Source organism: Erpetoichthys calabaricus, chromosome 2 (assembly GCF_900747795.2).
Source record: "Erpetoichthys calabaricus chromosome 2, fErpCal1.3, whole genome shotgun sequence".
NCBI classification, from domain to species: Eukaryota; Metazoa; Chordata; class Cladistia; order Polypteriformes; family Polypteridae; genus Erpetoichthys; species Erpetoichthys calabaricus.
This window is the reverse complement of record NC_041395.2, coordinates 225,430,499-225,454,450: the sequence shown is the minus strand read 5'-3', so window position 1 is coordinate 225,454,450 and position 23,952 is coordinate 225,430,499. Positions and strand designations below refer to the sequence as shown.

The 23,952-nt window shown below is 35.9% G+C and overlaps 1 protein-coding gene across 3 annotated transcripts in view; it reads right to left on the bottom strand.

The window, feature by feature from the left end:
- The window catches only part of ccser2a (coiled-coil serine-rich protein 2a), a 228,612-nt gene that overhangs the window by 7,650 nt on the left and 197,010 nt on the right, over positions 1 to 23,952 (bottom strand). Inside the window, exons 10-11 of one of the 3 annotated variants that reach the window (XM_051922849.1) lie at positions 8,426 to 8,510; positions 2,418 to 2,457 (exon numbers count right to left, since the gene is read on the bottom strand). The exons of 1 other annotated variant lie outside the window; for it this stretch is intronic. In XM_051922849.1, coding sequence (XP_051778809.1) covers positions 2,418 to 2,457; positions 8,426 to 8,510 — 125 coding nt within the window. The remainder of the gene's footprint in view (positions 1 to 2,417; positions 2,458 to 8,425; positions 8,511 to 23,952) is intronic. One more of the 3 variants, XM_051922850.1, reaches the window with a different exon arrangement.

Below are 23,952 nucleotides of genomic sequence, written 5' to 3'. Positions count from 1 at the left end.
GGTAACAAGTGATAAAAGCCTTTTCTCAAAAAGAAAAACATCCAAGCCTGACTAAACCTTGCATAAAGATATACCCAGACTCCCACAACCATGTGGAAAAATGTATTATGGTCTGATGAGACCATGGTTGAACTACCTGGACATAACTCAAAAAGGTATGTTTGGCACAAAAGTAACACTGCACATCATCAAAAGAACACCATACCCACAGTGAAGCATGGTGGAGGCAGCATCGCACTTTGGGACTTCTTTTCTTCAGCTAGAACAGAGGCTTCAGTCAAGGTGGATGAAATCATGAATAGCTCCAAGTATCAGTCTATTTCGGCACAAAACCTTCAAGCATTCAATTGGAGACTGAAGATGAAGAGGAACGTCACCTTTCAGCATGACAATGTCCCAAAGCATACATCAAAATCAACAAAGCAATGGCTTCATCAAAGGAGGATCAACATTCTGGAATGGCCCAGCCACAGCCCAGACCTTAATCCAACTGAAAATCTGTGGGGTGACCTGAATAGCACAGGAGATGTCCTTGTAATCTGACAAAACTGGACATTTTTTGCAAGGGGGAGTGAGCAAAAGTCAGTATTTACTTTAAGTATTCACTTAAGGGATGTGCACACTAATACAACCAGGTTTTTGTATGATTTTTTTTTTCCTTTCTTTCACCTCCTTTGTATAGGTTTCAATTTTGCAATAATGGTGGAATAAGTTTGGACAGGATTTATCTTGGTTTCATTTTTTTATTATACAAACATTTGGCAGGGGTGTGTAGACTTTTTATATCCACTGTATTTTGAACCCTGATATTTTTTAGAACTTCTCTAATACGTTAAGAACAGTGAAGAGCATGGATCTTTAATGTAAAGCACAATTTTATATGCACAGAGATATAAGTTTTGTTGAAATCTTTCCCTTACAATTCCTTGAATCTCAGGTTGTTTGCTCAAGTAGATGGAAAGGATTTGACAATAATTGTAAAAAAGATTTGATGAAAGGGAACTCTCCTGTCTAATATTACATTGTAAGTCAAAATAAACTTAATTTACATTACTTAACTGTATTGAAGCTCCTGAGCTACAGTAATAGATTAATCCATGAACATATATTCGTTACGGTCAAATATGCATAATAGTGTGAGTATGTAACCATGTTCTGAACACTTTTGCAGGGCACTATATATAAATATTTAGTAATCACATCGATCTGGCATTTAGCATTAAACAGGAAAAAAGAAGAGCAAAACAAACTCAATTTTAGCAACCAGTTTCAAGCTCGGTTTTTGACACATTTATATGGCATTTTATATGTAAGGGCAAATCTTAAGTAAAGGAAATTTGTGCATAATACAAAAATTTCAGAACACACACCTTAAAGTAATCATAGTAAGTACACTGTTAGCAAAGTGTACACATATCCTGACAGAAATCTGCCTTCAGTATGTACTGTACATGAAAGGCATAATTATGTATGTACCGTTAGTTGAACATAAGCTATAATTAAATATTTCTGGGTTTCCTAAGAGAGTATCTTCAGGATATGGAAAATAACAGCACAACTTAAAGACAGGTGCATATAGGATGGAAAAGCTTCAAAAGGTTAGGGCATGTGTAGATCACAATGACAATATAGGCCGTGTGACAACAATGGAAACTGAACAATGAAATGCTTTTATTAGGCAGCATTATGGTTTTCAAAACTATGTGAAAAGGGGTTTGAGAAGCAAGGCATTTATATTTAATAATAATTTTAAGACTTTGTAGGCTTTTGTTTTTAATAAAAAAGAATCAACTTTACTTTTTAATTTACTCTCATTAAAATGAAAAAAGATAGAACAGTAATAAGAAATACTATTACTGTGGCACTCAAACTCAGTTAAAGTCATTAAAAAGACAGTGCTTGTTTCTCAGAAGGCCCCAGAATAGAACCATTATCTACAGAAGTGACTTCAGACAGCTCAAGGATTATACTACAGATGCGCCAAAGATATCTGATAAATCTGATACAAACAAAGTTTAGTCTGGCAGTGAAAAATCACCTTCTGCAGGTATGCACTTCATTTATTTCTGACAGGAACATCTGCTTAAAAATTACTGTACACCACATACATTAGAAATTTTGCCTGAAACCAAACATTTATAATTAAATCATATTTTAGACACTTTTAATTTGGGGCGTATAATTTAATGCTGAAAACACCTCTTTATAATGATTCTGTACATTTACATATTGTATAAATGTCCAGTAAACAAATATATAACATTAGCAATAAAATATAGCAAGACACACTTGGGATTCTGGCCCCCTGGGTCTCTGGTTATCACATGCATGTGGGCCATGAATGATGCAGGACATGCTTTAACATGCAAACCCAACATAATTTTAAAACTGGGGAGAAATCCGAAACAGTACTATACCACGCTTTATCACAGAAGTAATGAACTAGCCGCTCCACTCCTTGTCAACGGCATAATGGGTAGAAGCAGAAGGAAAGAAACAAGGACAATGGCATCACACAGATAAAGTGGTGTAGAAGGAGATGGAGAAAAATGGCCTTGAGAATTAATTAGATTGATAATCTTTCAATCTCAAAAATTAAAATAGGATTAAGTCTAGAAAGTCATTCTATAAACTCATACAAAGAATGACTGGGCAAAATAATAAATGTTTTAAGAATTACCAAAAAAAAATGTAAATGAATTTGAATTCAAATTTAAGAGAAATAAAACTAAAACTAATACATTGATGTTAATTGTGCTGTGTCTTATTACTACTGACTATCAAACAGAAAACTTTAATCATGGCCATATAATAACAAAAATGTAAGTTCATTCTGATATTATTGTTAACCAGAACAGATTAATTCTTACAACACAGAGGACGATGGACTAATGAAATTTTGGGTATAAATGCTAAAACATAAATAACTACAAGACAAATTCCAAAAATGAAGTGATATAGTATCTTTTGAAGTAGATTTACAACTGTGTGAGCTGCTTACTTAAGAGACAAGTATGGTTTGATCAATGTTTGTTGTAACAGCAAAACTTAAAGGGAAACCATACTGCATAATCAGAACTTACTGTCCAAACTAGGTTTTCTTAAACAACTGAAAACAAATGATAATCAATTTGAATATTAGTAGTTTTTCTTAATATCTGTCTTATGTTGCTTTGTTAATTGAAATGATAAAGCATGCCCAGCACAAATGAAATAGAAGTAATTGTATCAAGTTAAACAAATTTGAATATGCAAATAGACATACTAGTTTGTTTTTTATCTTGATAATGTAGAATTGTGTTCTGAAGTGGTCATTTGCTGGCATCTTTGCTAACATGATTGCAAGTTAGCATTCTTTTTTCACATGACTTCTAGTTTACTAGATATTCTGGCACAGAGTGTTAAGATTTTTCAAATTAAAGTCTTTTGTGACTTTTTATAACTTCTTCCATATATGTTTCATAGCTCCATGATAATGACTTTGGAATTGCTAATGTATTAGAGAACTGAATATTAGGTACATAATTGGTATCTTTCCCTTGCAGTTTAAGTTCTAGATTCAATACAAGACTCCTTAGAGCTATAGAAGAGAACACAATGCAATCATTCTGCAGAGAAATGTAAGTACCATAAGCCCAAATGAAGGTGTTTTTTTTTTTGAGGCAGAAGGACACACACTCAAGAGACGCTGGGTGAAATTGCTCTAAAAAGCATTACACTTGATCAAGTCAAGGCCAAAAGAAGTAGATTCCAAAAAGGGATGGATACTATTCTTTGCACCTTCAGCGCATTACACCCTTTTAAGCAAACAGCTGAATTTGGTAATTTGTCTTGCTGAATTTAAGCATTAGCATCTTTAATTTGTTCTCAGCCTAAGATTGTTTTACATTTACACAATTCTCTGATAGCTGCTGTATGTTAAAAAGCTGTCATTAATGACCTAACAATTGCCTTTCCTGTGCATTAAACTTCCTATAAGAGTTTCTTTATCCAAAGCTCATTTTTTTAAACTTCAGTCTTTTATATTTTTAGAATTAAATAGAAATCTCTTATTCATTTCTGTAATCAAGCAGTAGGCTCTTCTGTCCACAGATATATAGTCTAGTAGTAGTACTATGAAAGAATTGTTTTCATCCAGCAGCATTTCCTTATCCCACAGTAAGAAAAAAAAAAGCAAAACAAATTGGACACGACAAGCTTTCAAATTAAGATTTTTAAGAACATACATTTTAAAATGGTATCTTTAACTGCATTTTATGAGAGCTTGGAGATAAAATGCTTCCATGGGTTACTCCTTGGTACTAGCAGAAGCTTTGTCTATAAACCCACCAACTAACAAATACTGAAAATACTAGACAATATAAATATTTTCAATAACATATTAACAGAAAATCTTACTTGTTTTAAGTAAGTGGAGAATGAGGAGCATGCACATCCATTTGAATTTTTAATCAAATAAAATATCACGTGTTTCCATTACAAAATAATATCCTTATATTTGTACATTACCAGGAAATGCCAGTTCTATTAACTTCTATTAGTGTACTCTAGTCTTAAAATAAATAGAATTGGAAATTATTTAAATGTACATTATATAGTAACAGTAAAACTGGACATTCCTAACACCAGATAAAATCAAGATTTTAAATGTAAGAAAATGGAAAAGAAAGTGATCTGTGCTGAAAGGGCATCATTTTTCAGTACTATTTTTGAAAGTCTGCATTACAGATAAGAGAAGATCAAACTTAATATGCAATGAATTAGCCTTAGCCCCTCTCATTCTACCTACTGTATGTTGTGTGAATCCTTCATAATGTATACCTTATTAAATCTTTGACATTTATTGAAGGATTTAAACTCACACTGGAGTTAGGTCCTTATAGTGGATGGTAGAAAATGATGAAAACTGCAAGACTGAAAGTGATAAAACTTGTTTTACAGTATTATAATATATAGGTTGTTATAACTTAGTGGCTTTTCATTATATTACCATTAAAATAATGTGATAGAAGTGGTATTGTTCTGCAGAGTGATATGTCACAGTGAAATGACCTATTGTCACAAACACTGTGAATTTCCCCTTGGGATTAATAAAGTATCTATCTATCTTACACAAAAAGTGCATTTTGTTGTTTTGAAATGTTTCCAGGTTTGAATAAATACTGTTTTGTTAAATTTAACTTGGTTGAGGCTTCCCTCATTTTATACATTTAAAATTGTTCCAAAAGAAACCAATAATGAATATAAACAAGAATTATTGACACAGACATATTTTGAAGCCTGCATTGACTACTAGACTCATAATATTAGTGTGATGGTATGAATCAAATTACATCAAGCATTTATGAAGTGCTTTAGAGCAGGGGTCCCCAACCACCGGTCCGCGACCCACTACCGGGCCGCAGCTGTCTGACAGCCGGGCCGCGAGAGAACTGCCGGCAACGGAGACTCACTCAGACTTTTCAGAACACTTGGCGGGCGGGGCTTTGCAGCGGCACAGAGAGAGGAGAGAGACCGAGGTGAGAGACTATTACAACAAAGTATTGTTACGGTCCCGATAGTTTCCCCATATGACACGAGTCTATAGAAATCCCGTTACTACGAAGTACATTCAGCAGATGCTTTCATTACAACGAAGTGACCTTGAAATGCCTGAATGAATCATCCACAGAGCAGTTAGATCTGTGGTCGCAGCTCAGATGTGCACGTTTGCACAACGATCCCCAAACAGAAACATTGTAAAAAAAAATCTTTCTTCGAACTTTCCTCGTACTGTTTTTTTTTTTTTGCTGTTTTTGTTTTCTGTGGTTTTCAGTGATACCTTTTGCTTATTGCTTGTCAACATTTGAAAAACATCCATTGGAATTTAACTCATTGTCACCCTCCTATAGAAACGGCAGACACGAAAAAAACGATAACAGTGTTAATGTTTGTGATGTGCAATCTGTTGGAATGGCAAATGCAAAGCATATGTCTTTGTTATATGCAAAAAAAGAAGAAAAATCTCGGGTTGCAAACGTATGCGAACTGCTTAATAATAATAGAAATGTTATGTAAATTGTGTATAAAACTGCCCCCCCCGACCGGTCCGTGGAAAAATTTGCATCTAATAAAGTAGTCCTTGCTGTCAAAAAGGTTGGGGACCACTGCTTTAGAGGACGTCTCAAAATACTGAGATATATGTTGGGTATTGCAAAACAGCCAAAAAATATTGCAAAAATATTTATAGGACATATCGCCCAGCCCAAACCTGGAGTAAAACTTTTGCCACCCAGTTCTAGGATGGATGGAGATTTGGTAATTCATGCTTTGGCAAATGGAATTCTGGTTTTAATTATGTATCTCTCCACATGTATTGGTATGAGTTAGTATGAAAAACCAGAGTAGCACTCCATACTATCTGCATACTTTGCCGTTCACACAGTGAAATTCTAGAAATACAAACTTTCGAACACGGTGAACACAGTAGGCACTTTTTTTTTTTTTTTTTAATCAAATATCAGTACCTGACATGTTCCCGTAAAGTGTGCTTCTCAGACTGCCTCATTATTTTCAAGGTGCCTTTCTAAACCTCCTGTCGTGTTTTCAGTGTCATCAGTGAAAGTGACTAAAAGTGATTTCTACAATACAGGATAAACTGCAGACTACAAAGCTGTAAACTACTGTAGAAAGATAACATGTTGATTTTAGGTATCGGCAGACAAATAGTATATAAAAATCCACCACTGCTGAAAAAATATGATATCAGAGACACAGACAAATATATATAATGTAGTGAATAAAAATAAATGGTAAAAATCTCAAAAAAATGAAATGACAGCTAAGAATAGCAGAAAAAAACTTTGCAGTACCTTACTAAACTAATTCAATGCTAATTAAATAAGAAACAATGTCAACATACTGTACATTCACATTCAATGAAGCCTTAAGTTGAAGAACGTCTAAACATTTGCCAGAAATTCAGTGCGATGTCCTCATTGATTTTGGAATTAAAACAAGGAAAAAGTCATATTAAATTAGCTAAGACTACCACAATAACATTAAAGTTAGCTGAGGAATGAAACCAACTTCAATTGAATGTGTATTAGTTATTATAGGAACGGTAATCATAATGTATCTTCAGTTTTGCTTTTACATGTTTTTTGTTCTTGTGAAACCACTTCAGAATCTTTTTAAAAGGGTTCTCTAAGCTAGGCCACACAGATGGAAAAGTCGAACTATTACAGCCTAATAAAAGAACCTAAACTCCTCTATTATATTACACTTAATCTCACTGTCTTAGATGCATGAATGTACAATTAAGTTTTTGTCTTGGCAGAATGTCCAGAAAGATACTGTACACATATTTTACAAGTTAATATACATATAATATTAGGAGGATTTGCCCATCTATATTGTGTAGTTGTGATATTATGTGGTCTTCTCAAAACATTAATTGTTGGATTGCCACCATTTACTAATACACAAAAATTAATTAGGGGAAGATATTAGTTTAAAGGAACTGAAATAATTTAATGAAAAAAAAAGACTTTGCAGATACCTATAACCAAATTACTTTAGTTTAGACAGCATTAGTCATTGTTGGAAGATACACACAGTAACAAACCCAATAAAATACAGAAGGGTAGAGAATCTGATTCTGAGAATCTACACATTCCGAAGGAAGACAGTGAAGGAAAACTTTGTTTCTAAATAGTGTGAAGCAGGATACATAGATGATTGGGAAGAAACTAAAGAACAGGAGATCTTAGAAAGGTCAGAGGAATACCAGACATTCCTCACATCAAAGGATTCTTGCCAACATTAGGCAGACTAGTACGGGTTGGCCTTTTTCTTCCCTAACTTCTCATGCTCTTAATTTCAAACTATATGTGTTGCTTTTATCTAAATCAGGACCTACAAATTGTCAAAAACTTAATAATGAGGAACAACACATTATGTGAAAATTAAAAATAAACTGAAAAAACAATAATGACCTATTCAAAAGAAAAAGCAACCTTTAAGCCACATTACGTGGTCAACTGAATTAAAGCCAAGAAAAAAATATAAGAAGTAACAGGACTTAATAGTATTACAATAAATACTAGATATGTGAAAAAAAACAATACTCAAAATTTAAGTTTGTATTTGTGCAAAAAAAAAAAAAAAAAAAAAAAAGACCCTAATATCAGTAGGCTTATTGCTTACTGACAATACAATGCAGCATATATATGCTGTATATGTGAAATATTGGTGACGCATATTATCTAATAAGCAGTATACACATGTTTTTAAATATTATGTGTGCAGGCCTGTTTACAAAACTGTCTGTTTCATTCACAGGTGTTAGTGCATAGGGTAAGCATGAATGTGCTGCATTGAGGCAATGCAAAACCCAATGTTTGGGTGGTGGGTGAGTGGGGAGGGGAAGGGACAGCGAACTCACTCTGTCTGCGTTGAGGAGCACCATATCGTGGGATCCCTTGGAACGAACCCTGCCAAGGAGAGAAGAAGGGAGAAGGCAGGCCACCCTGTGCAAAGAAAACATAAGTGGAAAAGTGTAACAAGACAGAGACACAAACCAAAGAACCCAAAGCTGTAATGAGTGATTTAAAGTGCTTGACAACACAAATTTTACAACATGCTGAGCGAAGAATAGACAGACAACATACAATGTTAGACAATAAACACTGTGTTAAACATCACTTATTAATTCTTGGCAAATATTAGGTATAGTTTAAAAAAATATTTGCACTAAATGTTGCTTACTGATAGTTGTTTAAAAAAATGTAAAAGAGTAACTTTAAATACTTTCTAATCCATCTCTGTGACAAAAACATTCAATCCTATGTTAATCTTTTAGAGAGACAAAAATTAGGAAAAACACTTCAAAGCTAATAAATACAAATAAAGCTTAATGGCATTAAAGTATCTATCTATCTAAATTATTTCTGCCACTGACAGTAGTAGCTTTGAAAATCTATATAAAATGGAAAAGTTGATTGAGTCAGTGTCTTTATATAAGAGTCATAACAATTAAAAAAATTAAATGTTCCGCTGTGTAATAATGCAATTGAACTTTTTCATTCTTCTGTGTAGAATAATTAGCTATTAGCCTACTATGTAATTGAACAACTTTTTTTCTATCATAAACTAACAAGTGAGATACTTTAAGATTTTAAAAGGTATTATGTTCCTTTTCCTCTATAATTCAAAACATCTGTTAATGCCCTAAAACAAATCATACAAATCAATATAAACACATAAACATTTCCATAAGAAAAGGCTACTCTATGATGTCAAGGGTGGTAATCTACCAGTCTTTCTGCAGCCTAAATGTATATAATCATGCAATACTTAAAACATAACTATAAGCACTGCTAAATTACAGTGCTGATATAATTGCTAAGCCATTGAAATAAGTGTGCTGAAAAAAAATGCTTGTTCTCATTAAAAAAAAAAAAAAAGAAAAAAAAAAGAAGAATTTCTGAACAGAAAAGTAAACTACCATAAAGTTTTTCGGTTCAATATTAAAAACTGTCTGATCTTGAAAAGAGAAGGGTTTTAGGAAGCATTGTGCTATCAATAAAATGAAACATGTTAGAAAAAAGTGACAACAAAACTGACAGAGCTTACTAAGAAAATAAGGTTTGAAAAGTAAATCAATACTTTGTGTTTACAGATATAGCACTTAATGCTGCAGGAAATTACGTGAAGTAATAAGATGCAATGCATTGTGAGTTCGGTAAAATTAACCAAATAAATGAATTCATGTCCTGCTGAAGTCCCTTAATCAAATGATTCATTCTTCCTTTAGAATACCATTTGTACAACAAACTCTAAGTGTTATTAATGGTTATAGCAAACTTCAAAGGGTATGGACTCTACAGAAAATATATCATGCTGTATATGTTATTTTTCTGGTAAAATATAAAATTTATTTATTTATTTTTTTAAAAATCAGCGATCACAGTTTTCTTCTATTCACACACACGCAAAAAATGATAATCATTATATTGCATGCTTTAGAATAATGTAAACAAACTATGCATGATACCATAAAACCTTCCCCGGGAAAGAAAACAATACTAGATTCAAAGATCTGCAAAATGTAGTTCACAGAGAGCAACATTAATCACTCAAATTACAATATATATATATTTTTAATATTTTATTAATTTTATTGTAATCATTCCGTACAAATAGATCAATTTTTTACGAAAAATATGATTGAAAACAAATCAAACCCCACCCCTGAGAAGGAGAGCATAGCCAAAGGAGTAATACTTAAAGCTTGTAAACATACCTAAATTGTTGAGATTAATAGGGCAATAAAGATAAATGGAGAAGGAAAAGAAATGCGGAAATAATTATTTCTTCTTATTCTAAAATATTATTGATTAGATCCTGCCAGGTTTTGAAAAACTTCTGTACAGATCCTCTGACTGAGAATTTGATTTTTTCCAATTTCAAATAATATAAAACATCGGTTTCCCACTGACTTATAAGAGGAGAGTTAGGATTCTTCCAATTTAACAAAATAAGTCTGCGTGCCTAAAGTGTAGTGAATGCAATCACAGGTTTGCTTGTCCTTCTCCACTTCAAATCCATCTGGAAGAACACCAAACACAGCTATTAATGGGTTAGGAGGGATTGCGACACCAAGGCTGTCTGAAAGGCATTTAAAAATTTTGGTCCAAAATGATGTTAATTTGGTGCAGGCCCAAAACATGTGACCCAGTGAGGCAGGAGCTTGGTTGCAGTGTTCGCAGATTGGATCTTGCCCTGGAAATAATTTGAACATTTTTAAGCGAGACAGATGAGCTCGATATATAATTTTGAATTGAATAATTCTATGCTTTGCACATATGGAGCTCGAGTGAATTCTCTGCATTGCTACCTTCCACTCCTTTTCTGATATATTAATTAAGAGATCTTTTTCCCATTGTCCTCTTGGATATTTGAAAGGAAGGGACTCTAATAAAATTTTATATATTGCAGAAATGATGTCTAAGTCCTCGAGATTGAGCAGTATTTTTTCCAGCATAGTGGAGGGTACGAGATGAGGAAGATCGGGCAGGTTCTGCTTAACAAAGTTTCTAATTTGAAGATAGTGAAAGAAATGTATAGCTGGAAGTTTAAATTTGGAATGTAATTGTTCAAAGGATGCAAAGATATTGTCTATATAAAGATCTCTGAGCAATTTAATCCCAAATCTTTTCCAGATATTAAAAACTAGATATGTTTGTGAGGGTTGAAAGAGGTGGTTCTCCTGCAGAGGTGCCACAGATAATAGATTTTCCATCTTAAATTGCTTCATAAATCGGTTACATGTTCTGAGTGAATGAAGCACAATTGGGTTATTAGTATATTTGCGATAAGTTGCATTTATTGGAGCGCAGAGCAGGGAATATAAAGAAGTACTGCAGGATTTTACTACTATTGCGGACCAAGCCTGTGTTTGTTCATCTATTTGTGTCCAGGTTTTTATAGCTTGTATGTTTGCTGCCCAGTAATAAAACTGAAAATTAGGTAGAGCCATGCCACCTTCTGCCTGAGGTCTTTGTTGGGTCGCTCTTTGAAAACGTGAATGTTTTGAGTTCCAAATAAATGAGGTTATGGTTGAATCTAACTGCTTAAAAAATAATTTATTGGTGTATATCGGAATGTTTTGAAATAAAAAAAGAAGCTTAGGAAAGATATTCATCTTAACAACGTTAATTCTTCCACCTAGAGTGAGATGAAGGGTTGACCATCTATGCAAGTCTGCTTAATTTTTTCCATACAGATGGTGAAATTTTGTTGATGAAGAGCTTTATATTTACTTGTGATATTTACCCCTAGGTATTGAAACTGATCTGGTATGGTAAAAAGGTAGGGTGTCCAATTTAATATTATATACTTGTGAATTCACTGGAAAGAGTATACTTTTATTCAAATTAATTCTGAGACCAGAGATCTTTTGAAATTCTGTAAGTGCTGTTAAAACTGCAGGCACAGTGTTTTATGGGTCTGATATATATAAAACCATATCATCTGCATATAGAGAAATTTTCTGTTCCAGACCTTCTCTGATAATCCCCTTTATCTGATAAGAATTTCGACAGTGGAACGCCAGTGGTTCAATGGCGATTGCAAACAGCAGTGGTGACAAGGGACATCCTTGTCTGGTGCCACGTTCTAGTTTAAATAGTCTGAACAAATGTTGTTAATACAAACTGAAGCTTCTGGATTGGTATACAGTAGTTTGATCCATGCACAAATATTCGGGCCAAACCCAAATTTCTCCAATGCAGTGAAAAGGTAGTTCCATTAAATCATATCAAATGCTTTTTCTGCATCCAATGATAATAATATCTCTGGGGTGTTTGACTTTGCTGGTGAATATATTACATTAAACAGGCGTCGAAGATTGGAAGATACCATAGATACTCACGTATTAGTCGATCTCGCAGATAAGTCAAGTGTATTGTTTAAGCCGAAAATTACGAAATTCGTTATGACCCGCGTATAAGTCGAGGGTAAAACTTGACAGCTATCAGAGATAGACGGCGACAATCAGCTGTTAATGGCGACAAAACTCACTGTCACGTCACAGGCATTCCCTCTGTGCTTGGAGAAATGCTGGACTCGTTGACTCGGCAACTAATCCTTGCGTGTGCGTGAGTTGCGAAATGTAAACAAAGGCAAGATGGCGTCGATATTGTCACAAGGGAGCGAAGCGAGTGCAGAAAACACTCGGCAGACAATGTTTTGCACATTATCGCTGAGTCGGACTCTGATTTTTCAGAATCGGATTTTATTGACAGGGATCAGGAATCGAGCAAGAGAGTGAGAAGCCGGCATCAACTGATCAGACACCAGCCGATGCTGCGCCAGCTGATCGGCTGCCAGCCGAACACATTCGCGCAGCCGATGCAGCTACGGCAAGGTTCGCTTGGGAGGAATACCCAGACATTGATCCGTGGGAGCCGAACTGGCTACCGGACTTCACAAGACAGCATTGCTTGCTGTTGGACATTACAGATCACCCGCTGCTGGACTACTTCAGACTGCTCTCTCCTGATGCTGCTTTTCAGCTACTGTCAGACGAGACAAACAGGTAGGCAGAGAAATTTTTTGAATCGTGGGCTGCGCTTGCATTGCATTGATAGCGTGCGTTGCCTTGGTTCTTTTGATTCCAAATCTGGTTGCACGTGGCAGCTAATGGTATGTTTGTTATCCAAAACCTGCAAAAGCTAATGCTCAAATTCAAGTATTTCACAGTTTAAAGAATTATTTAATGAAATTAGAAAAAAAGTAGCTAATTAACAATAGTATTGCTGGCTTATAATTATTTCAAAGACCATGGGAAACGGCAGATGACCGGTGACTTAAACACCATGAAGCGTTGAGTGTACAATGTCATTAACCAAATTCTATGGACAATTGTGTTGCCCCGCGGATAAGTCGACCCTGTTTTTTTGAATGAATTTTAAGGCATAAATTTTTCGACTTATACGCAAGGTAAGTGTCGCCCTTTAATAAATCCAGTTTGATCCTGTGATATTACCGAAGGCAGCAGTTTCTCCATCCTTCTAGCTATAATTTTTGAGAATATCTTAACATTATTCAGTAGTGAAATTGGTCTGTATGATGCACATTGTAACAGGTCCTTATTTTGTTTAGGAAAGACGGTGATTAATGCTTGACGAAGGGTTTGAGGTAGAATTTGATTGTCTCTAGATTCTGTAAATGTTGCCAATAAGAGGGGAGCTAGCTGAGTGGAGAATTTCTTATAAAATTCTACAGGGTAGCGATCAGGGCCTGCTGATTTCCCGCCTTGAAGTGACTTTATAGCATCTAGTAATTCTGATAGCGTCAGAGGTTTATCCAGTTCCTCAGCACTAAAAGTATCTATTTGTGGTATCTAATGTATCCAGAAATGCATTAGATTGTTTGTTGTCTTCTTTAAACTCAGTAGAATATAAGGTTTTATAGTAGTCTCTAAATGTGGCCATTATATTTTTATGGTCAATGATTTCATCTCCATTCGTGTTGGTGATTACTGGGATTGCATTGCGAACTTCTTGCTTGTGGATTTGTTGAGCTAAACGCTTATTAGCTTTCTCTCCATGTTCATAGTAATGATGTCTTGATTTAAAAATAATTTGTTCAGTTTCTTTAGTTGTCAAGATGTTGAGTTCTGTATGCAGAGCCTGCCTTTTCCTATGAAGAGCCTCACTTGGATGCCTGGCTTGTTCTTCATCTATTCTAGTAATTTCGCTTCTTAGCTCTGACACTTTCTAGTTTCTAATTTATTTCTTTGGGAAAGATATGAAATAATCTGTCCTCTTAAGAAGGCCTTTAGAGTTTTCCAGAGTGTTCCTGCAGAAACCTCTGAGGGTGTGTTTGTCTCTAGGAAGAAACTGATTTGTTTGGATATAAATTCTGTACAGTTCTCGTCTGCTAATAGAAGTGAGTTAAGACGCCATCTGTGAGGTGAGTGTGAGGGGCATAATGATTTTAGCTCCAAGACCAGAGGTGCATGGTCGGAGATAACAATTGTGTCCTATTTGCAAGATTTAATCGCAGGCAAGAAATTATTATCTATAAAGATATTACAATATTTTTATCATCTGTCAGTTGCATGAGCCAAGAATCACAGATAGTGAAGGTCTGAATACAATTTGGTAGAAGCTATGTTTGTGAGCAAAGACTTGACAACATCTTCCACACATACCACTAGCTTATTTACTAAATTGAGCTGGAATCCTTTAAAAAGTGAATGAAGCAGTACATTATATGGTATGTCTGCCTTGACAAAAACACAAAAACTATAAGGTTTTACAGCACTGTTTGTTATGGCATGTGTAAAAGATTTTCACTTTTTTCATGCAAGATCCAAACAACACTGGAAAAATCGAACTGCAAAAAAAATATTCAAAATGACAGCAAAGAGCAATTGAGACTAATAGAAGAGTTAACAGATTATGGCAGGCACATTGTGACTATGACTAGGATGCCACTAAGTTTTGTCAGGGAATTGCTGAAATCACAGTTTTCAAAAATGAATGCAAATGAATTAACCACATAAAATTAAGCAGTATATAACATAAACATTTATATACTGTGTCAGATCATAAAAAACATATACTGAATAGTCATAGCAGTTGCATGGCATCATTGGCTAGTTAACCACTGAACACTATTTGTTGTGCTTTGATTAAAACAAAAAGTTTCTAGATTGAATAAAAAGCAAATAAACATGACCAAAAAGAAAAAAGAAAATGTCACAATTTTATGAAAATAAGTTAGAAGTAACATCTATAAACGCAACTACTGTATATTATATTTTTAAGTCACCCTGATATATACAACACAGTTGTTTACATATGCATCATGAGCTGTTTTAATTGTTGTTTTTACTGCTCTACACACAACACACTGACTGCTTTAGAGCATTGAATAAAGAAGGCACAACTCAGTTGGAGAAGAAAAGAATAATAATAATAATCTTTTTCTAAAATTTTGTTCATTTAGTCACCAAAGTAAAAAAAAGGCAATGGTTTACCGAGTATTTTCTATAGCCGATTAAACTGTAAAGTTGTCAGTTTTTGTACTTTTGTGTGTTTCAAGCATCATGCAATAGGTGTTCAAGAAGTGTCACATTATCTCATATTGAATGTGTATAGATCACCAAAAAACGAATATGGCTAGCCAGTGTGACCCTAAAACAAGAGAATTTATGAACTAATTGCCCTCTTTTGATCTTACACAGCAAATCAGCCAGTCTATGCATTAGGGAGGACACATGCTGGAATTAGTAATTTCAAACTTACTATAAATCTGAGGCAGGTCATAGTTATTGGTATTTTTGACCAATTCTGCATTTTATTTGATGTAGAAATTAATGTATTGGTAACTAGAACTAAAGAGAAGCATCTTGTTAAAAAACATTTTTGATGCATCAGCAGTCTCTGGGTTTGATAAATTCTAAATAATCAGGCTAAATGTAGTACTTTCCCTAATACAGCAAGCAATGTAACCAATAAAGTGAAAAATTTGAATGGTAACGCAAGATCTTCAGCTGACATTAGTGGTCCCTGAAAAAAATGTTACATTCTCAGCACTAAAATACACAGAAAAATCAGAGTGTCTAAACTAAAGAAAAAACGCTAGTGAGAGGAGCATAGAAGTAGAAAAAAGAAACTAATAGTCCAAAACTGAATGTAACAAAGCATTCTGCCTTAAGAGGCAGTCCTGTTTCACTAAAATTATAAATGATAACGCAGGAAATCCAAGAGTTTTATTGGAATTTAAGGAATGTCTCCAAAAAACATCCAATGAAACTTGAGGCTTTTACAGCATTTTTTAAACACAAACTGAATGATATCAAATGTAATTTAATACATCCCTCAAATTTTAATCCTGCGGAACCCCAGCATGCTGTTTTTAGCTAATTAAATTCTTTCACTGAAATAGGACTCTCTGAACTCTGTAGAATAATTTCTCAAACAAAACCCTCCACTTGTGTCCTTGACCCAGTCTCAACTGGCATTCTTAAAAAAGTCACTGATGTGCTTATTGATAGTATACTTGACGTAGTGAACTCATCATTACGTATGGGACTCTACCTAGATTGTCTAAAGGCTGCAGCTGTTAATTACTGTGCTTAAGAACAATATTCTAGACTCTTCTGTCTCTGACAACTTAATACATATTTCTAACCTGCTTTTCAACAGTTAAATGATTACTATAGTGATTACTACAATCTATTTTTTAATAGTTTCAGAATAAATCATAATACAGAAACTGCACTGGTTAAAGTAGTAAACAATTTGCAGGTTAATGCAGACAAAGGCCACATGTCTGTTCTTTTGCTTTTAGACTCGAATGTAGCATTTGACATCATAGACCACAATATTCTCATGAACTGCCTTAGACAATGGGTTGGTCTCTGTTGTAGTGTCTTAAACTAGCTTCAAGTGGAAAAGTCTATTTGTTAGTTGTGGTGATTGTACTTCAGGGATCCATGATATTGCATATGGTGTGCCACAAGGATCTATTCTGGACCAACTGGTATTCAGAATCTACATTCTCACATTAAGCCAGATTACAACAAAACACATGGAAAACTACCACAGCCAATCACATGACAAGCAGTTTTACTTATCCATAGCATTTGGTGAACCTGATGTTCTGGTCTCTCTGACACAATGTCTTATTTGTACAATATTTCTGAATGGATGAGTAGTAACTTTCTCAAGCTAAATAAGAAAAAAACAAAACTCTTAGTGATTGACAAAAATGGAAACAATGAGGGTATTAGAAATAAACTTGATCCCTTAGCATTAAAAGTCAGGGTGAAGGTAAAGAATTTAGGTATAATCACAGACTCTGACCTAAAATTTAAATTGCACTAAAACTAGATAACTAGGAGTGCATTTTCAATTTTAGGAAATTTGCAAATGTTATACCACTTGTAACTATGCAAGTAAATGAAAAATTGATTGACATTTTTGTTTTGAGTCTACTACATTACTGTAATGCACTCCTAACTGAACTACCTAAGGAAAATATCAACTGGCGCAATTAATTTAGAAGGCAGCAGCAAGATTCTTAACCAGAAAAAGAAAATCTAAGCACATCTCATCAGTTTTAGCATTGTTATATTGGTTATCAGTATCTTTTAGACATTAGTTAGAAAAATTACTAATCAATATATATATATAAAAGCCAAATACCACTGACTCACTCATCACAAAATCTCCCGAACCAAGAGGACTTGAGACTTGAAATTTGGAATGTAGGTTACCCTTGGCCCATAGGTGCTTGCTAAGAAACTTTTAAAAATTTCATGGTCCAAATGCAAAATTTCTTATAGTTTTTTAGACCCATTCACTCCATTTCTTTCTAAAATAAATTTCTTTAAAGTAAAGTCAGTCATTCATTCATTGTCCAACCTGCTATATTGTAACACAGGGTCACAGGGGTCTGCTGGAGCCAATCCCAGCCAAGCAGGGCGCAAGGCAGGAACAAATCCTGGGCAGGGCACCAGCCCACCGCGGTAAAGTAAATTAAAAATACTTTAATTTTTCTGAGGAGTACAAGTTTTGTTTTGATATTTTCGAGTTTCCACAAAGCGTTTATAATTTGCCATTTATTCATCTTTTTAAAATAATTTAGTTAGGTTATTCCAAGGTATATTTAAGCAATTTTTTTTTTTTGAGGATGTTGATTGTTTTGAGGAAGAAAGGATTTATATTGACCAAGAAATGGTCCCTAACCGCGTGGTGTGGATGAGTGCCGATGCCGCGTTCCTGTTCTCCTCGCTGGCCTACCTTGTCTTTATATACTGTATAAAACTGTACGGTGACTGACTAATAGATCAATGCACAGCCTAAATTGCTGGAGCTAGAAATGTGAAATTTGGACAGTAGATACCTTTTGTGATGTAGGCACACATTAAGAAGGGATTTTTCGAAATTCAACCCTGGGGGTTGGGGTGAAAAGGGGGGTTAAACTTTTTAAAGTGACATCCATATACAGTCATATGAAAAAGTTTGGGAACCCCGCTCAGCCTGCATAATTATTTACTCTACTTTCAACAAAAAAGATAACAGTGGTATGCCTTTCATTTCCTAGGAACATCTGAGTACTGGGGTGTTTTCTGAACAAAGATTTTTAGTGAAGCAGTATTTAGTTGCATGAAATTAAATCAAATGTGAAAAACGGGCTGTGCAAAAATTTGGGTACCCTTGTAATTTTGCTGATTTGAATGTATGTAACTGCTTAATACTGATTACTTGCAACACCAAATTGGTTGGATTAGCTCATTAAGCCTTGAACTTCATAGACAGGTGTGTCCAATCATGAGAAAAGGTATTTAAGGTGGTCAATCGCAAGTTGTGCTTCCCTTTGACTCTCCTCTGAAGATTGACAACATGTGATCCTCAAAGCAACTCTCAAAAGATCTGAAAACAAAGATTGTTCAGTATCATGGTGTAGGGGAAGGCTACAAAAAGCTATCTCAGAGGTTTAAACTGTCAGTTTCAACTGTAAGGAATGTAATCAGGAAATGGAAGGCCACAGGCACAGTTGCTGTTAAACCCAGTTCTGGCAGGCCAAGAAAAATACAGGAGCGACATATGCGCAGGATTGCGAGAATGGTTACTGACCTGCAAGAACATCTTGCTGCAGATGGTGTATCTGTACATCGTTCTACAATTCATTGCAATTTACACAAAAAACATCTGTATGGCACTGTGATGAGAAAGAAGCTCTTTCTGCACTCACCCCACAAACAGAGTCGCTTGTTGTATGCAAATGCTCATTTAGACAAGCCAGATTCATTTTGGAACAAAGTGCTTTGCAGTGATGAGACAAAAATTGAGTTATTTGGTCATAACAAAAAACGCTTTGCATGGCGGAAGAAGAACACCGCATTCCAAGAAAAACACCTGCTACCTACTGTCAAATTTGGTGGAGGTTCCATCATGCTATGGGGCTGTGTGGCTAGTTAAACTCGAGGGTCGGATGAATTCAAACCAATATCAACAAATTCTTCAGGATAATGTTCAAGCATCAGTCACAAAGTTGAAGTTACACAGGGGTTGGATATTCCAACAAGACAATGACCCAAAACAGAGTTTGAAATCTACAAAGGCATTCATGCAGAGGGAGAAGTACAATGTTCTGGAATGGCTGTCACAGTCCCCTGACTTGAATATCATCGAAAAATCAATGTGATGATTTGAAGCAGGCTGTCCATGCTCGGCAGCCATCAAATTTAACTGAAATGGAGAGATTTTGTATGGAAGAATGGTCAAAAATACCTCCATCCAGAATCCAGATACTCATCAAAGGCTATAGAAGGCGTCTAGAGGCTGTTATATTTGCAAAAGGATGCTCAACTAAGTATTGATGTAATATCTCTGTTGGGGTGCTCAAATTTATGCACCTATCTAATTTTGTTATGATGCATATTGCATATTTTCTGTTAATTCAATAAACTTAATGTCACTGCTGAAATACTACTGTTTCCATAAGGCATGTCATATATTAAAAGGAAGTTTCTACTTTGAAAGCTCAGCCAATGATAAACAAAAATCCAAAGAATTAAGAGGGGTTCCCAAACTTTTTCATATGACTGTATCAGAAACTACTTAACTGAGAAACACAAAAAATGGTATATAGACACTTCAATAAAAAAAAACAAAAAAAAAAAAATATTTTTGGATTTTTCGAAATTCAACCCCTGCAGGGGTGATACAGGGTGCGAAAGTTTGTATGGTAAAAAACTGAAAATAGGACTTTGGTCTTCAAACTTGATAAATATGGTCTACAAAATAAATAAATAAACACATACATGTTTTTGAAAATTTAACCCTTGAGGGGGAGAAAACATTTTTAAACTAACACCCATATCTCAAACTACTTGACTGAGATACACAAGAGTTAGTACACAGACTCTTCAATACATAAAAATAAACACGTATTTTACTACTAAAATAAATACATGCTTCTACATTAAAAACATTTTAGTTTTTGTGTTTTTAACATGCTCACCAATTGTGTAATTATTCTGCATTTGTTAGCTACTAAGAATTGTAACAAAATAACAGTTGTAGTGTTCATACTGCGTGCGCACCACCACTGCTGAGTATATAAGTAGCAGCACAGTGCCAGCCACTTCATTATAAATGCAGCATTTGTCTGTTTAGGCAACACGTCTGCGTGTTCTAAATTTGTAAACCTGTACTTTTTAGTGAAAATCAGTTGCGAAATCGCTTTAGCTGTTGCGTCCTCTGGGATCGCTGGTACACTTCTAGAAGGAGGCAAGACTGCACATGCTGCTTTTAAGCTTCCTTTCAACCTGATACACAGAGACCGCTTTATGTAATATTTCCAAGCAAAGCAACATGGCAGAAGTGCTGCGACATACTAAGCTTATTGTTTGTGATGAAAGCACTATGGCACATAAAGGGGGTATTGAAGCTCTGAATAGAAGCCTTCAAGATATCAGAGATAATAATAAGGTGATGGGTAGAGTTACAGTGTTGTTAGCAGGCGATTGTCATCAAACATTACCAGTACCCAGAGGAACACGAACAGATGAAGTCAAAGCAGGTTTTAAGAAATCTTATCTGTGGCCATCAGTGACCAAACTCAAACTCACCAAAAATATTAGGGTCCATCTAAAGGGTAATGTTTTCCCTGGTCAGTTTTCAGACCTGTTGCTCAAAATAGGGCATGGTGATTTTCCAGAATCGGATGGTAAACTTACCATCCCTTTAGAACTGTGTTCTATTGTGACCACTGTGGAAGACTTAATTTCCAAAATATATCCTGATATTGCCTACATCCATAATAGGTGTATGGAATGGATATGCAAGCGTGCTATTCTGACCCCTAAAAATGATCAAGCAAGCATGAGCAACAACGTCTTATTATATTCTTTTGAAGGGGCTTTAATGGAATACAAATCGGTAGATTCGGTGCTAAATACGGATGATGCTACAAATTATCCTATTGAATTTCTTAATATGCTTAAACCACTGGGACTCCCAACCCATAGGCTTATTTTGAAAGTGGGTGGTCCAGTGACGTTGCTGCGAAACTCTTTGCCCGCCCAAACTCTGTAATGGAACCAGGCTGCAGGTAACATCATTAAAAAGCAAAATTATCAAGGCAACAATATTGACCGGATGTGCTCGAGGGGAGTCAATACTCATACTGCACATACCCTTAATTCCCTCTGATCTCCCTTTTGAATTCAAGAGATTGCAGTTCCCCCTTAAAGTCTGTTTTGCCATGACCTTCAAAAAGTCAAGTGTTTTTTGATGATCTGCTGACCTTTATCAAATTTCATGTGGACGAATGCGTAGGCAAGATAAATATAATATAAATAAAAATTATAATTAAAATAAAATATATAAATACAAAAAATATATAAAATAAAATATATATATTGTGATAATGGACGTTGTATAGCGCCCGACCCGACACAGATTGGACACGGGAGGCACGTGTAAAAACAAAACAAATATTTATTTTTTTTGTCTGTGGGCTATGCCTTCCTCGTACCCACAGACACAACACAGTCCCAAGTATAAGCACACCACACAACACACTTTCTCTTTTTGGCACAACCACTCCTCCCAGGCAACCTCGTCCTCTTCCTCTCAATTCTGACCACTGAGTGGTGGTGGCTGGCCCCTTTTATAGCCCACCCGGAAGTGTTCCAGGTGCTTGACCACCTGGTTCCAATTGCACTTCCGGGTGGGGCTGAAGATTTGTCCAGCTGGGCTGTGGAATCCATGCAGCACCCTCTGGTGGCCACCCTAGCTCCCAACCGGGCTGTGGAGGACTCCATCTCCCATGGAGCCCTGCGGGAAACTGAGGCACCATCATCAGCCAGGGAGGCTGCCACCAAGCGTCCCGGGGGAGGTACTGAGATGCCCATGGTTGCTCCCCTGAAACATATGTAGAAGGGGCATATATATATATACAGTGATCCCTCGCTATATCGCGCTTCGCCTTTCGCGGCTTCACTCCATCGCGGATTTTATATGTAAGCATATTTAAATATATATCGCGGATTTTTCGCTGCTTCGCAGGTTTCTGCGGACAATGGGTCTTTTAATTTCTGGTACATGCTTCCTCAGTTGGTTTGCCCAGTTGATTTCATACAAGGGACGCTATTGGCAGATGGCTGAGAAGCTACCCAACTTACTTTCTCTCTCTCTCTCTCTTGCGCTGACGTAGGGGAGTGTAGGCAGGGGGGCTGTGTGCAGCTGCTTCCTGAAGGACATGCTGCACGGTGCTTCGCATACTTAAAAGCTCAAAGGGCACGTATTGATTTTTGACTTTGTTTTTCTGTGGCTCTCTCTCTCTCTCTTCCTGCTCCTGACAGAGGGGGTGTGAGCTGCCGCCTTCAACAGCTTTGTACCGGCGGTGCTTCGCATACTTAAAAGCCAAAAAGCCCTATTGATTTTTTTTTGACTGCTTGCTTTGCACTCCTTTGAAAAGGAAGATATGTTTGCATTCTTTTAATTGTGAGACAGAACTGTCATCTCTGTCTTGTCATGGAGCACAGTTTAAACTTTTGAAAAAGAGACAAATGTTTGTTTGCAGTGTTTGAATAACGTTCCTGTCTCTCTACAACCTCCTGTGTTTCTGCGCAAATCTGTGACCCAAGCATGACATTCTAAAAATAACCATATAAACATATGGTTTCTACTTCGCGAATTTTCCTATTTCGCGGGTGGCTCTGGAACGCAACCCCCGCGATGGAGGAGGGATTACTGTATACACATACATACACACACAAATAAACATATCAAATATTATAATAACAATCATAATCTAATCAAATCAAAATTAATACAGCATTTTGTTTCATACTTCAACTATGAATAGCCAGAGAAATGCCGGGTAATCTAGCTAGTGGTATATAAAGCCTTAACAATAGAATCCCTGAAGCCTATGAAAAAACTTTTAATACTGGCCCACCTTAAATTCTTTCGCACCTCTCCATCAGCATCTTTAGTTTTGTAAATATATTGATGAGCACAAGCAGCAAACAGCATGCTATCTGATCCCCCTCACCGTTGACGGAGATCAGCTCGGACAAAAAGTTCTCCCAGCTCAAGCCGAGGCTCCTATCATGGTGGAGATAACAGAAGATGGGCCGTTACACAAGGAGAGCTGAACGGGGCGGTAGAAGGGCAACAATCCAGCAGTAGGACTGGTATCTGCTGCTTTGTGTAAGAAGCAACAACTGGAGCATTGTCAGATCCCTACAAAATGACCTCCAGCTAGTTTCTGGTGTGCATGTTTCTGACCAGAGTGTCAGAAACAGACTCCATGAGGGTGGCATGAGGGTCCGATGTCCTCTAGTAGGACCTATTCTCACAGCTCATCACCGTACACCTCGATTGGCATTTACCAAAGAATACCACAATTGCTAGCCATGCCTATGCTGCCCCG